Here is a 22086-nt window from a genome sequence, read left to right on the forward strand (position 1 = left end):
GATCAATATGGCTCAATCAACTAATACGCAAATTAAAGATCAAAGCAGCATGAGACATTGTCTTTTAATCCAAAAGTAATTTTGGTCTCTGTATATTTGTTTGATCGCTTATAGAAACATGACATTAATTGTAACACAGGGTTGGGGTGAGGGTAGTTGTTACTGTTATTTTAACTGATTTGGCCAGTCAACCAGCTACCACCTGGGGTTAGTGATATATACCATCGAGACAAATTGTACAAAGCAAAGTTAAAAATAATACCAAGGCAGTGCCCCTGTGATATATTCTAAATTGTCAGTATTCTACAATGTCTACCAATTTGAAGATGAGACCCATAGCTCATCCTGTCAGGGCCGCAGCTCCAATCCAGCAGAGGGCGACCTGAACAAAAGCACAGCTCTACCGTAAGTGGGGCGTAAAGTGCGCATGCTATAGCAGGCAGGAGGAGAAGGAGCTCGGTGGCGACAATACCAAAACCTACTGATGTCCCATTTTAAACTTGTTTCCAAACGCCAATTATCCGTTTTTTCACACATGCAGTTGGTTGCACGTTCTGCATCCACAGCGGTATCGGGCGAATCTCATTTTATAGAAATGCAGAACCCTTGGCACACAGCGGCCCGTATGCCAGGGAGAGCCCGCTCTACCCAACTCTAGATCTATGTGCGCACGTCCCCACGCGCTCCTCGGGGTCAAACGGCCATCGCTACGCTGTCAGGAAACAGCGCAGAGGCGGAGTTGGGTCGACCATTTGTTATTGTTGTTGTTTTTATCGTCGCTGTCCATCGTGGTTCCGACCAACCGGGGGGAGAGGGTGTTTTCTCCTCAGCGTTACCTCGAAGAAGTCTCTTCCCCGGGCGACCGAATGGCAGCGACGGCGGTGAGAGCGGCTGCGGGGGCCCCGGCGTCTTTGTCCCGGTTCAGAGGAGCGCTGGTCGCGGCCGTGCTGGGGGATTGTGTCGGTGGAGAGTTTGAAGGAGCGGAGGAGGTGCCCATGGAGAGCGTGCTGCAGCACCTGAGCAACCTGGACGACGAGACCAAAGGGAACGGTCAGTGAAAGGAGGAGAAAATCACGTTAGCTCGTTTACAAGGGGGCGCATTACTCTCGAAATGTCTGAAAATCAGGTATTCAGCACAGATTAACATGGGGTCTTTAGGCGGTTCACAAAAGCTAAACAATCCTGTAGTCATTCTGAATGATTGACTTCTATTTCATTTCACACTTGACAGCGATACATTGAAATATTACTAAATGGTCACTAGTTATGGGAACCCAGAATTACCTCCACAAATCCAAAGTATTCCGTTTAATATTGAAAACCAAGCTTCTCAAAATGGTTTTAAATTCCTGTATGATATGTGATGTAACGTGTTCTTGTGCATCATGTGTTAGGTATCCTTGAGTACAGCGATGACACTGCAATGGCGCGCTGTGTGGTCCAGTCTCTACTCACTCGTGCTGGCTTTGATGAGCAGGACATGGCTCGCAGGTATTCAAGTGCACACCGCTGATACCAATATCTGCTCTGTGGAGAGTAGCACGCGTTCAAACTGAAGCTCTGGGTGTCTCGCCCCTGTAGGTTTGCTAAGGAGTACAGCATGTCCCCGGGCCGTGGCTATGGTTCTGGAGTGATCCAGGTGTTGAAGAAGCTGTTGTCCCCTCAGCTCAGTGACGTGTACCAGCCGGCGAAGGACCAGTTCAATGGTCGAGGGTCTTTTGGGAACGGGGGAGCCATGAGGGCGGCGCCCTTTGCGCTGGCTTTCCCCGAACCGGCAGATGTTAAAAGGGTGAGCAGTGGGCATCCTCGGGCCAACCCCCACATCCTTGGGCGATATGTTAAAGCTGTTTCCATTTTTTATTTATTTAAAACACTATATTCTACACATGCGGCGAGTAATCAATTGTCACTGCCAAGTTAAGTCCCACATCACCAGGACCCAAATCAGGCAAGGAGCACTGACTTGTTGTGTTTTTTCCTCTCCAGTGTGCGTGTCAGGGAGCCATGCTCACCCACTCCTGCTCTCTGGGCTATAACGGGGCAGTGCTGCAGGCGCTAGCCGTGCACCTCTCCCTGCAGGGGGCAATAGACAAGCCCCAGCAGTTCATCAGCAGACTAATCACGGAGATGGAGGAAGTGGAGGACAACAAGGAGACACGCAACGATGCCAGAATGTGAGTAGTGCACTGCTCTTGGCAGTCTGATATGTGACCTGATGTTCGTTGGCTTTCAAAGTTGATCTTCCTTTTTAACATGACATGTTTTCGAGCAGCCTGAAAGAAGCGGAGAAGCCTTTCTGCGAGCGCCTGCACAGAGTGAGAGACCTGATGGACAGGAGCAAGGTCAGCATAGAGGAGGTCATTTCTGAGCTGGGTCAGTATTTGCTTGTCTTTGACTGAATTTTGACTTTTCATTTTGTAATTCACTCATCCTTTCTCATAGAGAAGATGAATCAATAGAAAACAAGAAATCAGTGTTAAGAAGTCATTTATACTATAACTGGTTTACAATAGTTTTGTAGAGTTGAAGAGCTCACGCTCAAGTCTAATTTTCCTGACTTCATATCACTCATCATTTCCCCGCCTGCCCTTCCAGGTAACGGCATCGCCGCGCTCCACTCGGTCCCCACCGCCATCTTCTGCGTCCTCCACTGCCTGCAGCCGAGAGAATTCCTCCCGGCCAACTACGGCGGCCTTGAGAGGACAATAGCGTACAGCCTGGCCCTAGGAGGGGACACGGACACCATAGCCTGCATGGCGGGGGCCATCGCCGGGGCCCACTACGGCATCGAGGCCATTCCACAGTCGTGGATTAGGTGCTGCGAGGGGGCGGAGGACGCCGACACTGACGCAGAGTGGCTCCACATGCTGTACTGCCGGTCCTCTCAGGCAGGCGACGCCCGTGGGACGGGGAAGCGGAGCTGCGAAGACGCATCTGGAAGCCAGTCAAGCGATTCTAACGGCACGGAGAAGAAAGCTCGAGCCGAGTGATTCTTTGAGAGAATTTGGGGGAACTTTTTTTTTTTAGATGTGCGAGATGAAAAACTACTCTTGAAACCACACGCACAAAAATGACAAACTATCATTTAATAAGTACCTTTTCATTTTTTTCATATTTTAGATAAAGGGTAAGTTATCTTAACATTGCAACGGTATTTAAGTGATCAAAACAGATTATTATTTTCTGAGACCCCAAAACATGGAGAAAAATAAAAATACTAAATCTTTCAGGAAACAGCAGAATAGTAAAGCCAGAAAAAAATTAGCCAAGATCAAGAAGCCAAACGGATGACAGACTGACTGTGAAAACTGTCATACAGAAATATGGTCTGTTTATGCACACACAGTAACACACGCCCCCCCGCCCCCCCTCTCTGTGATGAACTGTCCTTTGTCATTTGAAAGCTGCATTATAAATTGCCCATGTCTTGTTTTATCCTTTTGGTGGATAAGTTATTTAATAAACTCTTTTTTTTTAATTCACTTTATCCGTCCGAGTGTTCATTTCTAATTTAATACTCAACCCTCCAATGTGTCAGGAATGTCACCTCCATTGAGAAGGCTCCTCACTGATCTTGTAGCTCAGCACAGCTCCTCACCTTCAGACTGCAGGAGATTGCATGTATTTGGTGAACAAGACGTTCGGGTCCAGGTGACTATGCTGATGTTCAGCAGGTAAGATGTTTAATCGGTTCACCTTGTTAGTTTTGTGTCCTAACTTGCTATTTTCTAATCCGCACTAAAAACGATAAACAACTGAGGTTGATTGGAATTCCAATAGCTTTGGTTGTATTGTATTTGTATTTGGTTTGAGACCAAGAAACTGTACAATTTATGATTTTGACATGATGCTGCTAGACAATAAGTAATGTTATCTAGTGCTATCAGTGGGTTTGGAGAACAGAACGGTCTGTTACCAGTATTCATGTCTTGTGCATGTTCCTCCTGTCACTGGGAACGCTCCCTGCAGCTTCAAATGAAATAAGACTCATCATTCAAGACAACCGAATAAAGTGGAACAGCCTGTTCCTTGTTGCCAAACTTATTTGAAATACATTTACACATCATTCATTTGTAATCTGACTTTGTGCATAGCCTGCTATTATTGTGAAACCCATATTCACAATAACACCAATCAGGTTTCAGCCGTTAAAGTGCATGCGTTTTCTCCCTATTGTTGCACTGCCAGAAAGTGTTTTAGGTCTTAAGAAAAATTGTTATATTTCATCTTTTGGTAATAGATTGACATCCTGAATAAAGATTTACTTCAGAATGATATTTCTTTTTCAATAGGCGAACATGACTACAATCTTCTGCAAATATACAGAAACAGTCAAACGCACAACCCAACTGTTTCAATGAGAAACAGGAGGTAATATTAAAGGTGAAATGTAATTTACACTTCTGCTCAAATCACAGGTTCTTCTCAGCCGGCGCGACCTCCAAGAACAACTGCAGGAACACTGTTAGCTTGGTCAACAGCCCTGGACAGAGCTTGTAATGGATGAAGGGTATGTAGACGATGGCTCCACTGACGATAAATAAAGTCACATAGAGGTATTCAATCTGAGGGTTGTCTATGATGGGTGCCAGTACAAGGAATACTGCCGCAATCAGGACCAGTATGGGGACTATGATAGGAACCTGTTGAGAGAGGAGGGGACAGACATGGGGTGATTCTATCTGTGTGTCAACAAAATGACAATCGTGATATATAGCATACATTTATTTGTGATAGGAGGGCATGTGTGACACTCACCCTGTACGGCCTGTGGAGCTCCGGCTTCTTAATCTTGAGATAAAGTAGTCCAGACAGGGTGGTGCCATAGAAAAACCAGGCAGTGAAACTGACAACAGCAATAAGGACAAATAAAAACATTTATTTATACAAGTAACAGAGAAGAAACGTCAACGATAAATACCTGCCGAATCCTACTCACCTGAAGTAATTGACAATGCTCTGGAAGTCTCCAGGGATCAGCACCAGAAGGGAGACGATGGTGGTGAAGATCAGGGCCGGAGACGGAGTCAATCGGTGGATGTGAGCCATGGCCAGAATATCGGGCTGCAGAGCAGACACGTGTCTGGGTGAAATTCTGTGTCAAAGCTCCGGATAAACATAACGACAAGAGGAGCCTCTCACCATGTGTCCTTCCCTGGCGGCCACAAAGCACACGCGGCCTCCACTGAAGAACGTCCCATTCAGTGAACCGAAAGCAGACAACGCTGCGGCCACAGACATGATCCAGCCCCAGCTTCCCAACACCTTGTTCCTGTGGATGAAGGTTGGAGAGTCATCAGGAGTATCGCTGCCTGTGTATAAATTGGTACGGTAATCCTTTTGATGCATTCAGATGTTTCTGCTCTTAAAATGGCATCAGGTGCCGTCTCACCCCCAGGTTACTGCTACTGCGTTGGAGGACATGAGCTCGGTCGGCGTCATAACAGTGAGGTAGCTAACGTTCACCAGCAGATACAAGCCAGTCACCAGAGAAATGGCGATCACGACAGCCCGAGGAAGATTCACCTGGTGGGGATCAAAAAGGGCAACGTCATTTTCATGTTCTGAATAATGTGCTCGCACGATGGATAATATTGATACTGGAATGACAAAGGATGCAGGACTTGCAGGTTGAGAACATAAACACTATTTTACCAACGATTTTGGCCCCCAACATTTCACAAAGAAAGCAACAGTTTAAGAGATTTCACAAAAAAGCGATTTGAACGAGCTATTAAGGTCCTCAGATCTTTCAGTAATATTCCGCACAACCACAACCATGTTGCAGCTCTTTTCTTCTTGCAAAGTCTTTGTTTAAGCTGATGAATTTGTGTTATAATTGTTAATAGCTAACCCTTTGAAGTTTGTAATTATACAATACAGGTGAAACTCGAAAAACTAGAATATTGTGCAAAAGCTCATTACTTTCAGTAATTCAACTTAAAAGGTGAAACTAACTACTGCATGTAATGAGTCTATAATATATTAGTTTCACTTTTTAAGTTGAATTACTGAAAGTAATGAGCTTTTGCACAATATTCTAGTTTTTCAAGTTTCAACTGTATATCTTCTTGGAAAAGCAAAACAAATGTCGTGGCTGGTGATTAACTGCAATCATTGTTAGTGATTGTCAATTTAAATTTTACATTGCAATAAATACAGCCCAGAGCTACATAAATGGAGACTGAAAACTCTGTATTATCTGCCAAAAACTCTTTTAACTGCCGTTCGTTGCTTAATTGCTTTATTTTGCATGCAGTCCAAACATTGACATGACAACATAATTGGCAAACAGACCTTTATCCCACTGTGATAAGATAACAATTGCAGTAAACACTCCCACACTGAGTGTCCTCAGGGACATCTGTAATCGTTTGGACACATCTGTCCTGCAAAATCAAATGTCATGTTACGAGAGGGACTGTTAGAACGCTGCTTATTAACCCATAGGAGCACACATGCCTCATCCAGCACTTACTTCTGGTCTTTTCAGTTCCTCTGTGACACAGTTCAAGTTGTACCAGCCAGCGTAAGACCAGAGTCCTTGATAAAAAGCCATTCCTAGAGTGCTTAAAGACCACTGAGTGCCTTTAAATGCATTCTCAACGTTCAAATTGTCCACGATAAGACCGCTGCCCTGTATGAGCTCCACTATTCCTCCAATCGCGATAAACGCCAATGCCAGGACCTTGGCTACCAAGAAGACCACTTGGATTCTGACAGCAATTTGGACATTCAAGATGTTGACTGTGGCGACAACAAGTATTGCCACAGCTGCAGCACACTTCACCAAAAGCTGAGGAGGAGGGCAGCCCGTGTAGAAGAGAGCTAGAGCGTACTCTGCAATGCTAATTGCCATTGCTGCGATGCCGAACGGTCTCACCACCAGGATAAAAGTGACTGCTGCAAAGAAAGCAGGACATGAACCATAGATCCTCAGTATGTAGATGAAGTCCCCACCAGATTCAGAAATGACTGTCCCGAGCTCAGCATAGGAGAGCGCTGCAAATATTGCAACAAGCCCTGAGAGAGCCCAGATCACCAGACTAGCTCCAGGGCTTCCCACATAACCCAGTACAAACTGGGGGGACATGAATATTCCAGAGCCGATCATAGTCCCAGAAACTAGTGCAACACCTCCAATCAGACCAATGCTACGCTTCAATTTCAGAGCTTCGGGTTCCTTGACCGCCATGTTGGAACGTATAGACGAGGGATATACTGTAGTTGTTATTCACCCTGACAGAGTGACAGAACAGACACCCTGATTAGAAAGTAACTCACACATCTCGAACACAATGACTGGTTAGAAGATAATAAAACCAGCTTAATGTGTTACTAAGATGCAATAGTAAATCCACTATAGCTGTAAATATTTGAATAGCTCATCCAGCTGTTGATTCAAAACTCACAACTTATGTTGTGCAATTCTTTGAGGTGATTATTATTGTATCTAAACAGGCCAAACCATTCATTTCCCAACAAAATCAATAAGACTGTTGAGGAAGTTGAAAGATCTTGATTATAGATTCGTCTACGATGATGAATCCACTGTAATTTTACTTCGCTAAAATCACTTTTACACGAGATGTAACGACACTCGCAGTTGCTGACGATGATTGAATAAGTATATCATCTCTCTACTTGCCATGTATATGCATTATTTAATGTATTGTTCACTAATGTTTTTTTCCTTGTTGCTACTGATGAGGCAACTTAATTTGTTTTTACATTGATAATAGACACTTTTATCCATATCAGCAGTTCCATCATTTGATCACAAGCCCTGACCCGGCTCTTATCTGTAGCAAATCAGCCCATTTGATGAAATTGCACTTTCTTGTTTCTTGTTCTTCTGGGTTTGTATTCTTATGGTTGAAATGCACTCATTGTAAGTCGCTTTGGATGAAAGCGTCTGCTAAGGGACATGTAATGTAAAAGTTTAGAGTTTGATGGAAGCTCAGTAGCTCCTTGATTTACTGAATGGTCTGTCAAATATTGTGTATGTTAGATATCAAACTTCATTCCTGTAAATATAACTTTAGCAAAATAGGTTCCTTGATCAGTGAAACTTGTTGAAGTTGGGGACAGATATGATCTTTCAGAGCTTTCACAACACACTTGCAATGTTGACAAAGGGTAAGCTCTAGAGAAGCATCACAAGACAATGAAGCGATTCAGATCAACTACAATCATCAACAAAATCTTTCCTCCGTGATTATTACACTACCTCAACCAACAAAAAGGAATGTGCTGAAATAGCTACAAACATTTTCCCAATTAGAAGTTTCATTAAATTCAACTCAACAAAACGATTAAGTTTCCAGTGTAGTCAGCAGTTATCCGTGACAAGATTTCCTTTTCTGTGTCCTAATCCTTCTTTAAAGTGCAACTAGTAACTTGAGACGGAGCTCAAGTAGTAACTGGAGCTTGGAGTCAAAATGCAACTTGTGCAACCGCCAGTCTGATAGTATAATCATCATTTTTTTAAACCAATAAAAATCTAAATGCTCATCTGATAATCAAAAGCTTCTTCATAGTGCTCATTTAGGGAGTTACTGTATTGTCCTGGTTGAGGAGTGCAAGGTCAGAGGGCAAAGCAAAAATGTGCCAACCAGGCAGACACGGATCTGATAAGGATGAGAGTTAGAGACACACCAGGCACCATACAACGCTCATGCTTTGTTCCTTATGTTACATTAATGTTAGGAGACCACACATTGGATGTGATTGGATCTTGTTTTGCGGTGGGAGGAACTGCTCCTCCTCTACGCCAGTTTAGGGCCAATAGAAATCTTTTTCTGTCTTACAAGGAATAAACATCATGATGTTCTTGCTGATGTTGGTGTTCTTCCGGCCTGCGGGCCGACAGACTGCTCCTGCCTTTGCAAACGCAGCGCTGTTACTTGACCTGTGATCTGACAAATAAATCTACCAGAACGAGAGAAGCCGTTTGGCTAAATTCTTACAGACGTCCCCAACCGGGCTTCACATTTTGAACACGTTCGTTCGTTCGTTCGATGCATTCGTTTCTTCTTTCAATTTGCTGACATCCCAATGTGATTGTTTGACCTGGACAAAGAATGAGGGAGACGTCTGTTTTCTGAACCAAGCAGAAGGACCGGCGGAGTGGTTCAGCGCTCTTCCCACAAATATTTTGGAGTTGGAATAAAGCTTTTCCCAACGAAGCAACTGCATGAAAAGGTATTTTTTAGGGCCGGGACTTTAGCGCGTTAATTACGATTAATTAATTACAATGTGAATTAAGATTAATTAATTACACAAAAAATAACACATTAAACATTTTTTACGAATTTTTACACGTATTTTTTGCACCGCGGAACGTTTCTCACCGGATGAGTTTCGGCGGACCGATTATACTGGAGCACATGAACGAAGAAGCTGAAATCTTATTATAATAAACACACGGATGGAAGCGTCGATAAGAGCGTGGTTGTGTGCAAGCTGTGCAACAAGGAATTCACATCGAGCCTCAAGTATCACCTCAACGCAACACAATTAGCAGCTAGCGTGGACGTACAAGGACCCACACCCAACCCACACTGCACCAGATGACTGCTTTAAGGACCAGGGTAACTAAGTCCACGTCTGAAAAAATAACCAATGTTCTGAATGTACTTAAAAGTATTGATCTATTTAAAAAAACATAGTTTACAGAAGGTCTACTTACCTATAGGCTACCTGAATTTCTGAAAGTACTATATTTCTAAATATGCTATTGCTGCACTTGTCTGCTGGAATTGGTTGAACAAAAATAAAAATCCATGTGAAAAAAATTACTTCTCACTATTCTCAGGTCAAATATTTATGCAATTAAAATGCGATTAATTTCGATTAATTAATTACAAAGCCTCTAATTAATTAGATTAATATTTTTAATCGAGTCCCAGCCCTAGTATTTTTGCTATACAACACTTAACGTGATTTTTACGTCACACAATGTAAAAAGAGAGTTTTCCATATTTTTTAAATTGTCAATTCACATTGAAATCCACACATTTCGGACTCAGATATGCTCTTAAATGAGCAGTGCTGACTTCCTCTTCCTCTTGTGGTGTCAGAACACGGGAGCTCTTGCTGTTTTGTGAGAGGGGTTTGTTCCTTTTTAGGGGTCCGTGTACCTTTTGATCGCTGAATAATGCCCACCTCGTGACTTGCTCTCAACCAATCAGAACTATTATTATATATTAGGATAGTTGGGCAGACACTATTGAGAAATATGTGTCTTCTTAGCAATAAAACTGTTCACATGTTCAATTTAAAAAATGTATGTGGATGAAAATAGAAAATGAGCATAACATGTCTTCTTTCAAAATTCTGAATACACACATGCCAGTACAAACTGGGGGGACATGAATATTCAGATCATAGTCCCCGAAACTAGAGCAACACCTCCAATCAGACCAATGTCACACTTCATTTTTGGAGGTTCGTGTTCCTTGACCGCCATGTTGTAACGCATATCATGGAGACCAGATAGATAGATAGTGATCAATGTGATTGATGAATAATGGATTTTCCAATTAAATCAATGAATAATGCGCGATAAAAAAACATGATCCTGATTGTAGATCTCAAGCCTGATTGCAAAATTGATTTTAACAGCTTCAATGTATGCTTTAATTAATGACAATAAACTCTTACTTCTGGATGTTTCAGCTCCTCAGTTAGAAAATTCAAGGTGTTCCAGCCATCATAAGACCACAAGCCCTGATAGAAAGCAATGCCAATGGAGCTGACGTCAGCATTTGTTCCTTTAAAGGAGTTCTCAAAGTTCTCAGTGTGTCCCTGGAAGAGCATCACCACACCTCCCAATATGATCACAGCCAGAGCCAGCAGCTTGATGACCATGGACACCACCTGGATGCTGGTAGCCAAGCGGACACTCATACAGTTGATTAAGGCCAGCACCAATATAACTCCTGCAGCGACCAACTTCACCACGAGTTGTGGAGGGATGCATCCTTGATAAAAGGGGGCCATGACGTATTCAGCCAAACCCAGGGCGATGGCTGTGGCACTGGCAGGCCTCATGACAATAACGAAGCTGAAGACAAACATGAAGGCCACCACCCTCCCCGCTGTCCGCAGCATGTAGATATATTCTGCTCCAGACTCTGGTATGACTGTCCCCAGTTCAGCGTAGCAGAGTCCACCAAGCATGGCTACCAACCCACAGCAAGTCCAAATAACTAAGCTGGCCCCGGGGCTGCCGATGGCAGACAGCACAAACTGGGGGGACATGAAGATGCCGGATCCAATCATGGTTCCAGCAATGAATGACACCGCTCCTATAATCCCAATTCCCCTCTCCAGATTGAGTCTGTGCGTGTCACGCTCCATCGTTTGAAAGCGGCTGCGTCTTGAAAGGCATTCACTGTGGACTGGACAGACAGCACTGGTTGTAAATGAACTACTAAATGTTGAGTAATGTTAGAGCCATGTTAATGACAGTAAGTAAAATCCCTCTTTAAGAGCAATTTAACCATGGCCTTCAACTTTGCTCATAACTTCAACGGTTCTTTACTACAGCAAAGCTTGAATGCTGTTGATGAGTTTTATTGCTCTGGCAGTGTAAGACCAACGTTGAGCTTCTTCTGCTTATCTGTAACATATTAATACGGCTAGGAATAATTTAAAAAATGATTAAGCTGATTTCTCAAAGAGAAATGTCAACAAATGATCAAAAAATTGATTTATATTTGAAAAGTTAAAAAATAAATAGACTCTTAATTACTTCAAACCTGTGTTTGTAGAGAAAAAAATATTTGAATGTTGCTTTTCACCAATCTTGAAAGCCCCTAGTCAAGTCAACAGACACGTTCTCCAACTGCATCTTTTTATTCAGTGATTTTAATTGCCCCATTTCCCACCTTAATGGATTAAAATTAGGGCTGTCAAAAATAGCGCGTTAACGGCGTTAATTAGCTGTTTGTTGTTAATTACGTCAATTTTTTTGACGCATTTCACCCACGCGCAGTGTGACAAATGATTCAGGTCAGGAAAGTGCCTCTTCCTCTAGGGAATGCACTTCATCCTATACAACACATTACTGCCACCTGCAGGCATATGTCAGGCCGTCAGGTTCAACAAGTCGTTTGCCGTAATACTGTTCTGAAACATGCGGAGGAAGAGAAGCCAATGCGATCTAAATCCTCCCAGGTATGGGAATATTTCACACTGAAATGGGGGGTGCTGGCGGATTACTGTGCAGCGCCCGTCGTTCTAATCGCCGCGCTCGACTTGAAGGTGTAACCTTTATTATTGTTCGTCTGAAACGGCGCGCCCAGTGACGGGTGGTGCAGCAATATTGTTGTTCGGGTGGAAATCGGGAGAAAGGTCGGTCCGGGAGATTTTCGGGAGGGGCTTTGAAACATCGGGAGGGTTGACATGTCTGGTCATGTCTGGTCATCGCAGCCCTGGACCATCAGGAGCACAAACTCACAGCAGAGTGGGATAAACTGCAGAGGTTCGAGACCCTTCTAGAGCCATGCAGGGAAATCAGTCTGTAACTTATCAAATAACATTGCTTTGATTATTTGATAATAATCTGTGCATTATTTTTTGATTATTGAAAAAAAAATCAAATATCAATAACATGTATTTATGTAAAAAATAATAATGATGATAATAATAATTATGTATCTGTGTCCTGTTATTAATCTTTAGTATGCATTTCAGAAAGAAAAAATGGTTAGGATTCAGGTGTGATTAATCATGATTAATACACTGAAAATTCTGATTAATTTGATTATAATTTTTAATCATTTGACAGCCCTAATTAAAATACAAAAAAATGAATAACAGATAACATATCCTTAACACCATATTTTATCACTGTAAATCCCCTGCTGATGTCACATGGGGGTTGACCAATAGGTTATTCCAAAAAATAGCCAAATAGTTCACAGTTTCAACTAGTTCAGCAGCTGCAGCGTTCACCCCTACAGTAAATTCTCAAACACATGCTGCTTGAATGGTCTTTTTTAAGGAATAAAAACATGGCAGTTATCATTAAGGTGCAAATGTTTGCAAAGAAAGGTCAGATTCCTGACATAGGATTGAAATGTAACTGTACAGTGTCACACTTGTTGGTATCAGGCTTAACTCCATGTAATATGGTGCATGGACTGGTGAGGGTGAGTCAGGAACCCTGGCTTACCCATGTTCCCTGTCAAAGTGTCCCTGAGTAATACATCTAACCCTGAATTGCTTCCTGGGCTAAAATGTAAACACCATGTGTTAAAAATACAACATAAGTTGCTTTTGATAAAAGCATCAGCTAATAGACGTTGTATTAAACACTGAGCAGATTTATTTTGACACTTATTTGGGGTTAAATTGTTAACAATTCGTTGAGTGTTGATTTAATATGGATAAGATTAGGAAAATGTATCTCACAGAGTCAATTTAACTCTCTGAAATCTGCTGTGCACGACTCACCTCTGGACGTTTTAACTCTTCAGTGACGTAATTCAGATTGTTCCAGCCGTCATAGGACCACAGGCCCTGGTAGAAAGCGATGCCAATCGAATTGATGGCCAGATTTGTGTTTTCAAATGAGTCTTCAAAGTTTTCAGTGTGCCCTCTCACAAGCATGACTAAACCTCCGATTATAATGGCCGCCAGTGCCAGCACCTTGACCACCATGAAAAACACCTGGATTGACATAGAAAAGCGGACATTGAGGCAGTTCACCGTGGCGAGGACGACAATGGAGCCCGCGGCCACGCACTTCACCAGCAGCAGCGGGGCGGCGCAGTCCGGGTAGAAAGGAGCCACGACGTACTGCGCGAAACTCAGAGAGACGCCGGCGATACCGGCGGGTCTCACAAACAGCACGGAGCTGAAGATCAGCATGAAGGCCACCACCGGGCCCGCGGTCCTGAGGATGTAGATGTACTCCCCCCCGGATTCTTGGATGACGGTGCCCAGCTCGGCGTAGCAGAAGGACGCCAGTATGACCAGCACGCCGCAGCACGCCCACACCAGCAGACTGGCCCCCGGGCTGCCGATGGAGGACAGCACCGTCTGAGGGGACATGAAGATCCCGGATCCGATCATTGTGCCCCCGATGAGGGACACAGCCCCCACCAGCCCGACCTCCCGCTTCAGGTTCAGCATCTCGGCCTGGCCGTCCATAGTGTTTGTCCCCCACCTGCAGCAGTGGCGCAGCCTCCATAATTGCGAGGACAAAGTCACGCAGGGAGTTAATAATTACAGGTTTGGGTGCAGGTAACTTACTCGGGTCCGGTCTCCTTTTTTTTAAAAGGAGTTGTGTATGGAGCCAAATCCAGGTCAAAAGTTGTGTTCATTTGAAAAACAAATGTGAAGCTGAAAGTTTAAGTTTCGTTGTTGAACATTAATGTATTCAAAATAAACAAGTGGACATTTTTTCGGGTTGAATAAAATATTTGTTTTCAATCTTTTTCTCACTTTAAAATATATTTTGTTATTCACTGCATTATATTTTTCGGGTGCAGATTTTATATTTTCAGATTCAAATCTTATATTTTCAAATTCAAAACAAATATTTTTACCTTCAGATCTTTTTCTCACATTCAGACTTTTAACCTGATGTTAGCTTGGACTGATAATTCTTTGATATTCTCCTACGATTTTCTATATTTCAAAATAATTCCTGCAGAAATGTGTCATCATTCTGATTTGAATGTGGTTTTGAAAGCAGTGTGTTAGCATATGAAAAATATCCTGCAAATATGGTGTCTTGCCGTTTGTGGAGTATGAATGACAGATTTTGAAACACGAGGTGAATGATGCATTTTGTCTGAAAGCAATGAAAAAGGATTCAGTTACGTCTGTATACACTTGTGTGTCGCTGAATATGTGAAGAGTTTTGAAAATGTGGTTTGAGTATTGAACAATGCTTGTTAGCAATTGAAAATAACCAACTCATTGTTGTCCTTTTGTTAGCTTGTGTGTGTGTGCACGTGAGGTTGGCTCTCCTGTAAGCTGGTGATCTTGGCGCATCTTCGGAAGAGAAACGGCTGCCAGTAGAAATCGTCTTGGACCTCTGACTTGTGAACGAGCCCGATGGTGTTTGTCATCGTCAGCGCTGCATTAAAAACCAAAGAACATCTTTCTTTTATGATTGTGTAAAAATGTTAAGATTCATATATTTCATGCACTTTAAAGACTAAATATATTGTCATTATAATGCAAATCATTCACATGCACCCTGCCCCTAGTAGTAGAGGTGCCAGTTAACTATTGGTTTCTCAAGGTGTCACATTTACTCAGACACATGTTTCTTCTTCTTTTTACTGTCCCTTTTTTTGTTTTTTCAGTGTCAAAGTTGCACATTATCAACCTGATATTCATTAGTATATATCAACATAAACGTCATTAGCGGCCAATTATTTCACTTATTTATTTCACAATCATTGTTTCGTGAACAAACTACCGTAGAATAAAGATTTAGTCAAACCATGTTCCATAGCAACAAAAACCTCCAAATATACATACAAGATGTATTTGTTATACACATATATTTCTATATATGTAGCGCGGGTTATCAGTCAGGGTTCATACACATTATGACCAATGGTTTCCATGACTACTAACAACATTTCCATGATGTTGTGAGATCTCAGAGTATACATGAAAAAGTGAGAAAAAACTAAACATTTATTTTAAATAAAAACGAAACAAGCTTGATAGTAAAATGCAGTAAAGAACTGTATTAGCAAGACCAGCTGACGCTGTGACATCATCAAGTCAGCTGCTGTTCAAATTGCAGAAATGACCATGTTCTCGGGTCGCGTGTCACATGGTTTGGCAGCTTGGCTTCCCTTTACTGCAACAGTAACTTGCTTAAAATACAATTACAAAATAGCATGAGCCGTTGTATAACGTATTTGGGGAGTAACACCATACTAATGTTTATTGAAATGGATTGATGATCATTTTAGCACGTTGTACCTTCAGGACAGGTATTGCTACAAATATGAACTCTTATCAAACAATGGAGAGATAATAACAATGAAATACTTGGGTTGTATGAAAACACACATGAAACCACTGAGCGACCACTACAGCTTTTCAGAAATGGCCTCAGCGATTCATAGCACAATACAACAAGGTTTTAGGATCTCTTTAAATCTTTCGATAGATGTTTCTGGCCAGTTTCCACCCACAACACATTAAACACACCCATAAACATGTTTTTCTTTGTGCTAAAAAACATAATTGGTAGTTTTCTCACCATGAGAGAAGTTACGTGGTTCTCTCATGTCAAACCAGTCACCCTGCAATGTGTCACATGACAATCTGCAACCACAAATACACTCAATACAGGGTGTCCTTGATGTAATGCGGTACAGTATATATCTGCCATGGTTTCATGAAGCAGCCCCCGTTTCTCCGCCCACCTCCATCAGGGAGCTTTATCTTCCCCTCCTGTGACAAAGAGGTGAACAGTCTTGTTGGAGTGCAGCATCTGTCCGGCTCGCTGTGCTCCTGTGATGGCAGCTAACTTGTGGGCATCGTAACGGGAGTACAGGGAAGTGCAGGTCCAGCTGGCCTCCTCCGCTAGCCCCCCCGCTGCCAGCATGTTACACACCTCGCTGTAGAAATGGGGGAACGAGGGCAATCCATAAAATATCAGGTTCTGGAGCCCTTTGATGGTGTGCCTAAAAAAAGAAAAGAAGAGTGAGGTCAGAGTTTCTGCTCTTTCCACAAATATTAGCAAAGTCAGAAGATTAGACAAGACTAGAGAGATTGAAGAGCCTAATGCATCAAACAGTGTTTAATATTTTCCAGTTAGAACTAACAATAAAGTCTATGGTAGTAATATTTGTCTTTTTAAATTGTGGGGCTCTTTTCTAAGGAAACAGATTTGCGCAAGAAAGGCAGAAAGAGTATTTATTTTAAATAAGATTTCAGCCAGAACTCCTCTGTGTTTTAATCATCAATAGAATCAATAAAGAAGCAACACTTTCTGATTACCCTGTTAAGAAAACAGAGAAAAGGGATCGAATGCTCCCTTTGAAAAACCTTGAAACGGTCCATCTTCTGAACTCACTGATATCCTCACTGTTATCGCAATTGTCAATAGCTCTTAAAAAGGTAATAAAGGCTTTACTATTGACAGCCTGGAACTGGAGAAGGAAGGAAGAAATGCGGAATCAGAGAATGCTCATCATAGATTTGTATCAACAATTGCCCCCCCTCTAGAGGAAGGATGCATTATCTGTTGTACCAACCGCTGGGTCACTGAACAAAACCCCCCAAAGCCAACCACAGATCCCAAAAACCAGATGGGCATCCCAATATAGAAACCACTGACCTTTTGTAGAAGTGGAAGCGTTCAGTGAAGAGCAGGAACTGTTTATCCCCTTTTTGCAAGAAGTGTCTGGCTCGGGACACTTCTGACCTGCTGGAATACTCGCATATGCTCGTGAAGTTGATTTCCTCTTTCTTCATGTAGTTGCGCAGCCGGATGTAGTCGAAGTAAGACGGCATGTAGATCAGAGTGTGGGACATAACAGAGTCCCTGTACTGAGGCAGCACTTTATCTACAAAGAACTGAAACCTATAGGCAGCAGAAGGACGGCACAAATACAAATAAGATTTCATTTGCATCAACCAAGAGTTTGCCAAGATCTCATGATCCGTTACATATATTATGGGAGGAACGCAGATGGTAATAAATGAAGTAATTTAGACAAATAAAAAAAACATACATTAGATTTTTGATATCGTCCACGGTCAGATTGTGCACCGATGGAAACAAAATATATAAAAGATGATTGTACGTCAAGTGTGCTCGTACCAACCAATAGTATCATGTCTTGGGTTGGGTACCGAGAACCGGTGCCATATTGGAACCGGTTCCTATACCACCAAAACGCAGCGCGTTTGGTGCCTGAGCCGATTGACATACTTTATTTACAGTCTGATGACTCCGTCCCAATTCATAGTGGCTACCTGAATCAAAACCAAAGCATCTTTAAGCGTCGACATGTGGTCTGGCTGGAATGGTGGGCAGACCTTACCTGGCATCGTGGTCCATGAAACTGTCAGCGGAGAACATCTGAAACACATGAGGCAGCTGAACCAGCACCTGGCAGATGGAGCCTGTCTTTGGCATGTTCTTAGTGGCAATCTGGGACAGAAACCACACAGCAAATTTATTATGAAAAAACTACACGGGTCAAAAAAGCAATGAAGAAACCAGTGCACGCGTCAGCTAGCCAACTGCCTACAGTAAACAACTTGAGCGTGGCTACGGCTCCAACCGCTGGGGATAACTCCATCTATGAGATCATGTATGCCTCAGAGACATGTGTTTAACCAAACTAGCCTGCGCTGTTTGCTCAGTCCCTGCAACAGTTGTCATGCCAACTGTAATGAGTACCTGTCCACGGTAATTGGCGCAGTGCTTGGTGAGGATGTTGTTGATCTGCGGGTCCTGGATGGAGCTGAACACAAGTGTCTGCCGGTAGTGTTTGGCCCAGTTGTTGAGGTTCCACATCCTCACCCTGGAGAAGTCGACTCCATGGGAGTCCAGCGGCTGCAGGTTCATGTGCTTCATCACGTGCTGTAGAGGGGCGGACCATGTCCATTTTTATAAAAACATGACCTTCAGGATACACCTTAACATTACCAATACCTTTGACTAGTTTGTATCCGTGGAGTGTTTAGATTTAGCATTAAAGGCAGATGGCGCTCCACAGTAATGTGCCATCTAGAGCGAGTGTGTTCTTACCAACACATGCTCCCAGTTCTGCATGAGGAGGACATCTGCATGGTCCACCACCAGCAGATCAATGGAGGAGAGGAAGTCAAAGTCTCGGTTGAATTCTCCGTCTGCTCCCAGCACCGTGCGGAGGCCAAGTGGTGACGCAATGATGATGTCGGACGAGTAAAAGGGGGAGTACAGGCGTATGCTGCCTTTCACAATGGAGATGCCTGAGGACGAGGGACAGCAACACAGCATCAGACAGGAAGACTTTTTGTCTAACGGTGAGCGGACTTGTTTGTTAAAAGCGTACCTATCTTGAAGTGATCGTCTACGTTGCCAGAAAAGATGGCTTCGTAGTCGTCAGGTCGCTGCACATGGTGCGGCTTGACATCTGTCTCTTCGCCAAACTCTTCCTTGAACCTCTTTTTGTTGCTGACCATGATCTTCTTGCCTTTCGTCTCCAGCAGGCTGATGAGGTTCTGGACGACACGCAGAGCTCCGCCTCGGAACGGAACGAGAATCAGGACCTGCAACCATTACAATTAATGTACTGGACTACCTAAAAGACCATGAGGGAGCCATGCTGCTGCTTCTGTTAAAAAGGTGGAGCAACAAATGATCGAATTTCTGGAGTTTCTCTCAGATCACTCATTCATACGACTTAACTGATGGACTAGAAGGTCAACGTATATGTAATTTAACTCACTAAGTCCGATAGGGCCGAGCTCTACTACTCAAAAACATGCAGGGAGACTTGTATGTGCAAATAAAGCTCATGATTTCCTTCAACATTTGCAATGCATTTTCACAACAAAACAAAGATTCAATAATTTGTTCTAGTTGTACAATGCATCTCGGCATGATGTGCAGTTGGCCGTGCTTTGGCACTAAAGGAAAGCGCTCCAGACGGCTTTAAAAAACACTCACAATATGTGAGAATTGGCATTTAATCTACTGCTGCGAGTGGCTGCTTTAGAGCCAAAACAGGCCTGATTTGCAACTGAAGGGGAAATGAAATGTCAGATGGTGACAGAGTAACCAGTACTTTACCTTGGGTCGGGTCAGTCCTTGGTCCCTGGGTTCATCCTGGGGCTCAGCTCCAGGTCCAGCTTGGGTTTTATGCTCCCTTAGTAGTGCATTGTGAGCCAAGACCCGGGAGTTGGCCTTCAGTACGTGGTTGAGAACGTGGAGGCAGTATGCACTGCAGACCTGAGGGGCCTGGACCACAGGACAGATGTCCGAGCAGTAGAGGTCCTTGTAGGAGCCCATCAGCGCTAGCAGCTCAAGCTGCAGGGGGCTGCTCTCCCCAGCCGGCCCAGCCGGCCCATTAGGATCGACGGTCTGGTTCAGATCCTTCCTGCGGGACTCCAACACTTTGTGGAAAACTGGCAGGCTTGTATTCTTGTGTGGGCCGATGGCTCCGAACCTCTCCAAGGGTGAGGTACAGAGTAAAGTTCCCAATTTTGGCCACTACATTTGAGGAAAGGCAAAAGATAGTTATACACATCAACTGTAGTTAGAATTTACTCTGATGACAAATGCTGTGAACAAATGATGGTGAACTTAATACCGTGATCTGAGCCTTGGCTTTGCTGCCAGATGTTATCTTCTGCACATCCTCCTCCCCAAGCTCTGTGTCTAAATGCTGCAGAAACATGTCTGCGTATACAGAAACAAAACTGTTGAACACTTCCTAAACTTTTAGATTTGAGCAAGCAAGACAATTGTTAAGTTGCGTCGCCTAGATGTTACAGGGAACACACATCTGACTACATTAATGGCTATACACTTGTAATGGACTGAACTCAGCAGTACCTTTATGGTCTTCCGCTGCGGGGCCGTCAGCGTCCCCTCGTTCCTCTGCATCCGTGAAGTTGGTCTCCAAACAGAACTGTGTCTCATGCTCCTTGTCTACAAACTCTTCTCCTGCCCCCTTCTCCTCCCCGGCGACCGCTCCAACGACCGCCTCGTCCGCACTCTCTTCTCCATCGTCATCTTCATCACCATGCTCGCTGTTATTGGCAACTCCATCACTGTCCCCTACAAGAAGAAGCACAATAATAGTCAGTTGACTAATGTGGGTTGACGTATCCTGTCCTCAGTGTGCCAGAAACAAACAACTCACCTTCATCCAAAAGCTCGTCCTCCTCATCTTCATCGTCAGTGCTCTCCTCTTCACTGTTGTCATTAATCCCTGGTTGGTTGAGAGTGGAAAGAAGCTTCTGATAGGCGGTTACCTGCTCCACTTCTACCTCCTCGTCCTCCAGCTCATCGTGCTCCACGTCAGACTGTTCTGGACTTGGTGGCTGAAACAAAGGTGAGGACAAAATCGTTATTGTGGTATTATTATTATAATAATACTGTGGGTGAAATATTAAATCCAGAGATACAAATCCAGAGTTTATCAACGTGTGTCCGACCACATATTTTATATACATTTGATAAAACCGCCTTCTTACTGACACTGAAAATCCCTTTGTGCAGTTAATAACCTTACATTGTTTCATATACTGTATGATTTAACGTTGAATCATGAATCGTGCAGCACTACTCACCAGATGCAATATCTCGGTTTTCTCAGGTCTTGCGCCAACTCTGTTAAAAAAAAACACAATGGGGTTATATAGTCACTGAGACAAATGTTTAGTTATATAAAGGATTACTGTTTGTTGTCTTGATGTTGTTTAGAGTCCATGTCAAAGTTAAGAAAGTAAATCACTAACAGCGAACCTTAAGTTATAACATTTAAGTAATATTTAGGGACAACATTTGGGCTGTTTCAATGAGCTCTTTCGAAAAGTATAACCTAATTATTTGAGGTATTTACTAGTAACACGTATCTATGTAACCATTACGTTAGCTAATGTTAAATCGGTCTCGAGCGTGACCGCAGCCTGAAGCAAACTAGCTAGTTGGCTAACATTAAAATTGCTTTATTTTTCTTTTAAGACACTGCGAGGTCCACTGTACTGCTTACACGTCATGGAAGGGATGCTCCTCTCCGAATTCCTTCAAGTGTTTCTTCTGTTTTTTGGTCAAACTGCTGAAAAGCTGCGAGTTCTGCCTCTTTTTCCCCATGTTGATAGTAACCTGCACGTGTGACTCCGCGGCTTCTTCGGTGGTGGTGAATCAGCAGCCGCATTAGCGCCTCTGGAGGGAGATCGCATGTATATATATATATATATAAATATCAGAAGCAGGCTTTTTATTTATAATTAATATTTGACAATATTATATTTATTTATATACACAGTGCATACAATAACAGGATATTCAAAAGGGATATTAAGAAAAATGAATTGATATAAGAATAAAAATAGCAAAAACAAAGAGAACATTTCTACATATATATTAACAAT

At 43.0% G+C, this 22086-nt stretch overlaps 3 protein-coding genes across 5 annotated transcripts; 1 reads left to right on the plus strand and 2 right to left on the minus strand.

The window, feature by feature from the left end:
• Positions 1–344: 344 nt before the first annotated feature.
• Positions 345–3475, plus strand: adprs (ADP-ribosylserine hydrolase). The gene is made up of 6 exons (XM_037487191.2): positions 345–1050; positions 1395–1491; positions 1582–1789; positions 1987–2174; positions 2273–2373; positions 2596–3475. Exons 1-6 carry the CDS (start codon positions 663–665, stop codon positions 2988–2990), a joined length of 1377 nt encoding a protein of 458 aa, XP_037343088.2. The 5' UTR covers positions 345–662; the 3' UTR covers positions 2991–3475.
• An 882-nt stretch (positions 3476–4357) lies between these two features.
• zmp:0000001267 (b(0,+)-type amino acid transporter 1) lies at positions 4358–15121 on the minus strand. Of its 3 annotated transcripts, none has more exons than XM_037486056.2 (6): positions 13465–15121; positions 5393–5526; positions 5143–5272; positions 4940–5064; positions 4759–4846; positions 4358–4643 (listed from the first exon to the last, which is right to left on the minus strand). In XM_037486056.2, exons 1-6 carry the CDS (start codon positions 14161–14163, stop codon positions 4413–4415), a joined length of 1407 nt encoding a protein of 468 aa, XP_037341953.2. In that variant the 5' UTR covers positions 14164–15121; the 3' UTR covers positions 4358–4412. The 3 variants fall into 3 exon arrangements, with proteins under 3 accessions (XP_037341953.2, XP_037341954.2, XP_062413228.1); XM_037486057.2 differs by lacking the exon at positions 13465–15121 and adding an exon at positions 10666–11400; XM_062557244.1 differs by lacking the exon at positions 13465–15121 and adding an exon at positions 6479–7554.
• Positions 15122–15289: 168 nt separating this feature from the next.
• utp25 (UTP25 small subunit processor component) lies at positions 15290–21860 on the minus strand. The gene is made up of 12 exons (XM_037486053.2): positions 21705–21860; positions 21283–21322; positions 20853–21033; positions 20543–20767; positions 20298–20386; positions 19778–20197; positions 19038–19254; positions 18752–18954; positions 18401–18583; positions 18039–18148; positions 17330–17575; positions 15290–16673 (listed from the first exon to the last, which is right to left on the minus strand). The coding sequence occupies exons 1-12, from the start codon at positions 21803–21805 to the stop codon at positions 16418–16420; spliced, it is 2271 nt and encodes a 756-aa protein (XP_037341950.2). The 5' UTR covers positions 21806–21860; the 3' UTR covers positions 15290–16417.
• Between the last annotated feature and the right edge of the window lie 226 nt (positions 21861–22086).

The sequence above is a fragment of the Pungitius pungitius genome, chromosome 14 (assembly GCF_949316345.1).
Source record: "Pungitius pungitius chromosome 14, fPunPun2.1, whole genome shotgun sequence".
NCBI classification, from domain to species: Eukaryota; Metazoa; Chordata; class Actinopteri; order Perciformes; family Gasterosteidae; genus Pungitius; species Pungitius pungitius.

Excerpts from the sequence above, each read along its gene's own strand:
- adprs (XM_037487191.2), top strand. The coding sequence starts at position 663 with ATGTGCGCACGTCCCCACGCGCTCCTCGGGGTCAAACGGCCATCGCTA. Across the intron at positions 1,492-1,581 it reads GAGCAGGACATGGCTCGCAG|GTTTGCTAAGGAGTACAGCA; the intron begins GTATTCAAGTGC and ends TCGCCCCTGTAG. Across the intron at positions 2,175-2,272 it reads ACACGCAACGATGCCAGAAT|CCTGAAAGAAGCGGAGAAGC; the intron begins GTGAGTAGTGCA and ends GTTTTCGAGCAG.
- zmp:0000001267 (XM_062557244.1), bottom strand. The coding sequence starts at position 7,195 with ATGGCGGTCAAGGAACCCGAAGCTCTGAAATTGAAGCGTAGCATTGGT. Across the intron at positions 5,273-5,392 it reads GCAGTAGCAGTAACCTGGGG|GAACAAGGTGTTGGGAAGCT; the intron begins GTGAGACGGCAC and ends CTTCATCCACAG. Across the intron at positions 5,065-5,142 it reads CCGCCAGGGAAGGACACATG|CCCGATATTCTGGCCATGGC; the intron begins GTGAGAGGCTCC and ends TCTGCTCTGCAG.
- utp25 (XM_037486053.2), bottom strand. The coding sequence starts at position 21,805 with ATGGGGAAAAAGAGGCAGAACTCGCAGCTTTTCAGCAGTTTGACCAAA. Across the intron at positions 20,387-20,542 it reads CGCAGCGGAAGACCATAAAG|ACATGTTTCTGCAGCATTTA; the intron begins GTACTGCTGAGT and ends CTGTATACGCAG. Across the intron at positions 20,198-20,297 it reads AAGCCAAGGCTCAGATCACG|TGGCCAAAATTGGGAACTTT; the intron begins GTATTAAGTTCA and ends CCTCAAATGTAG.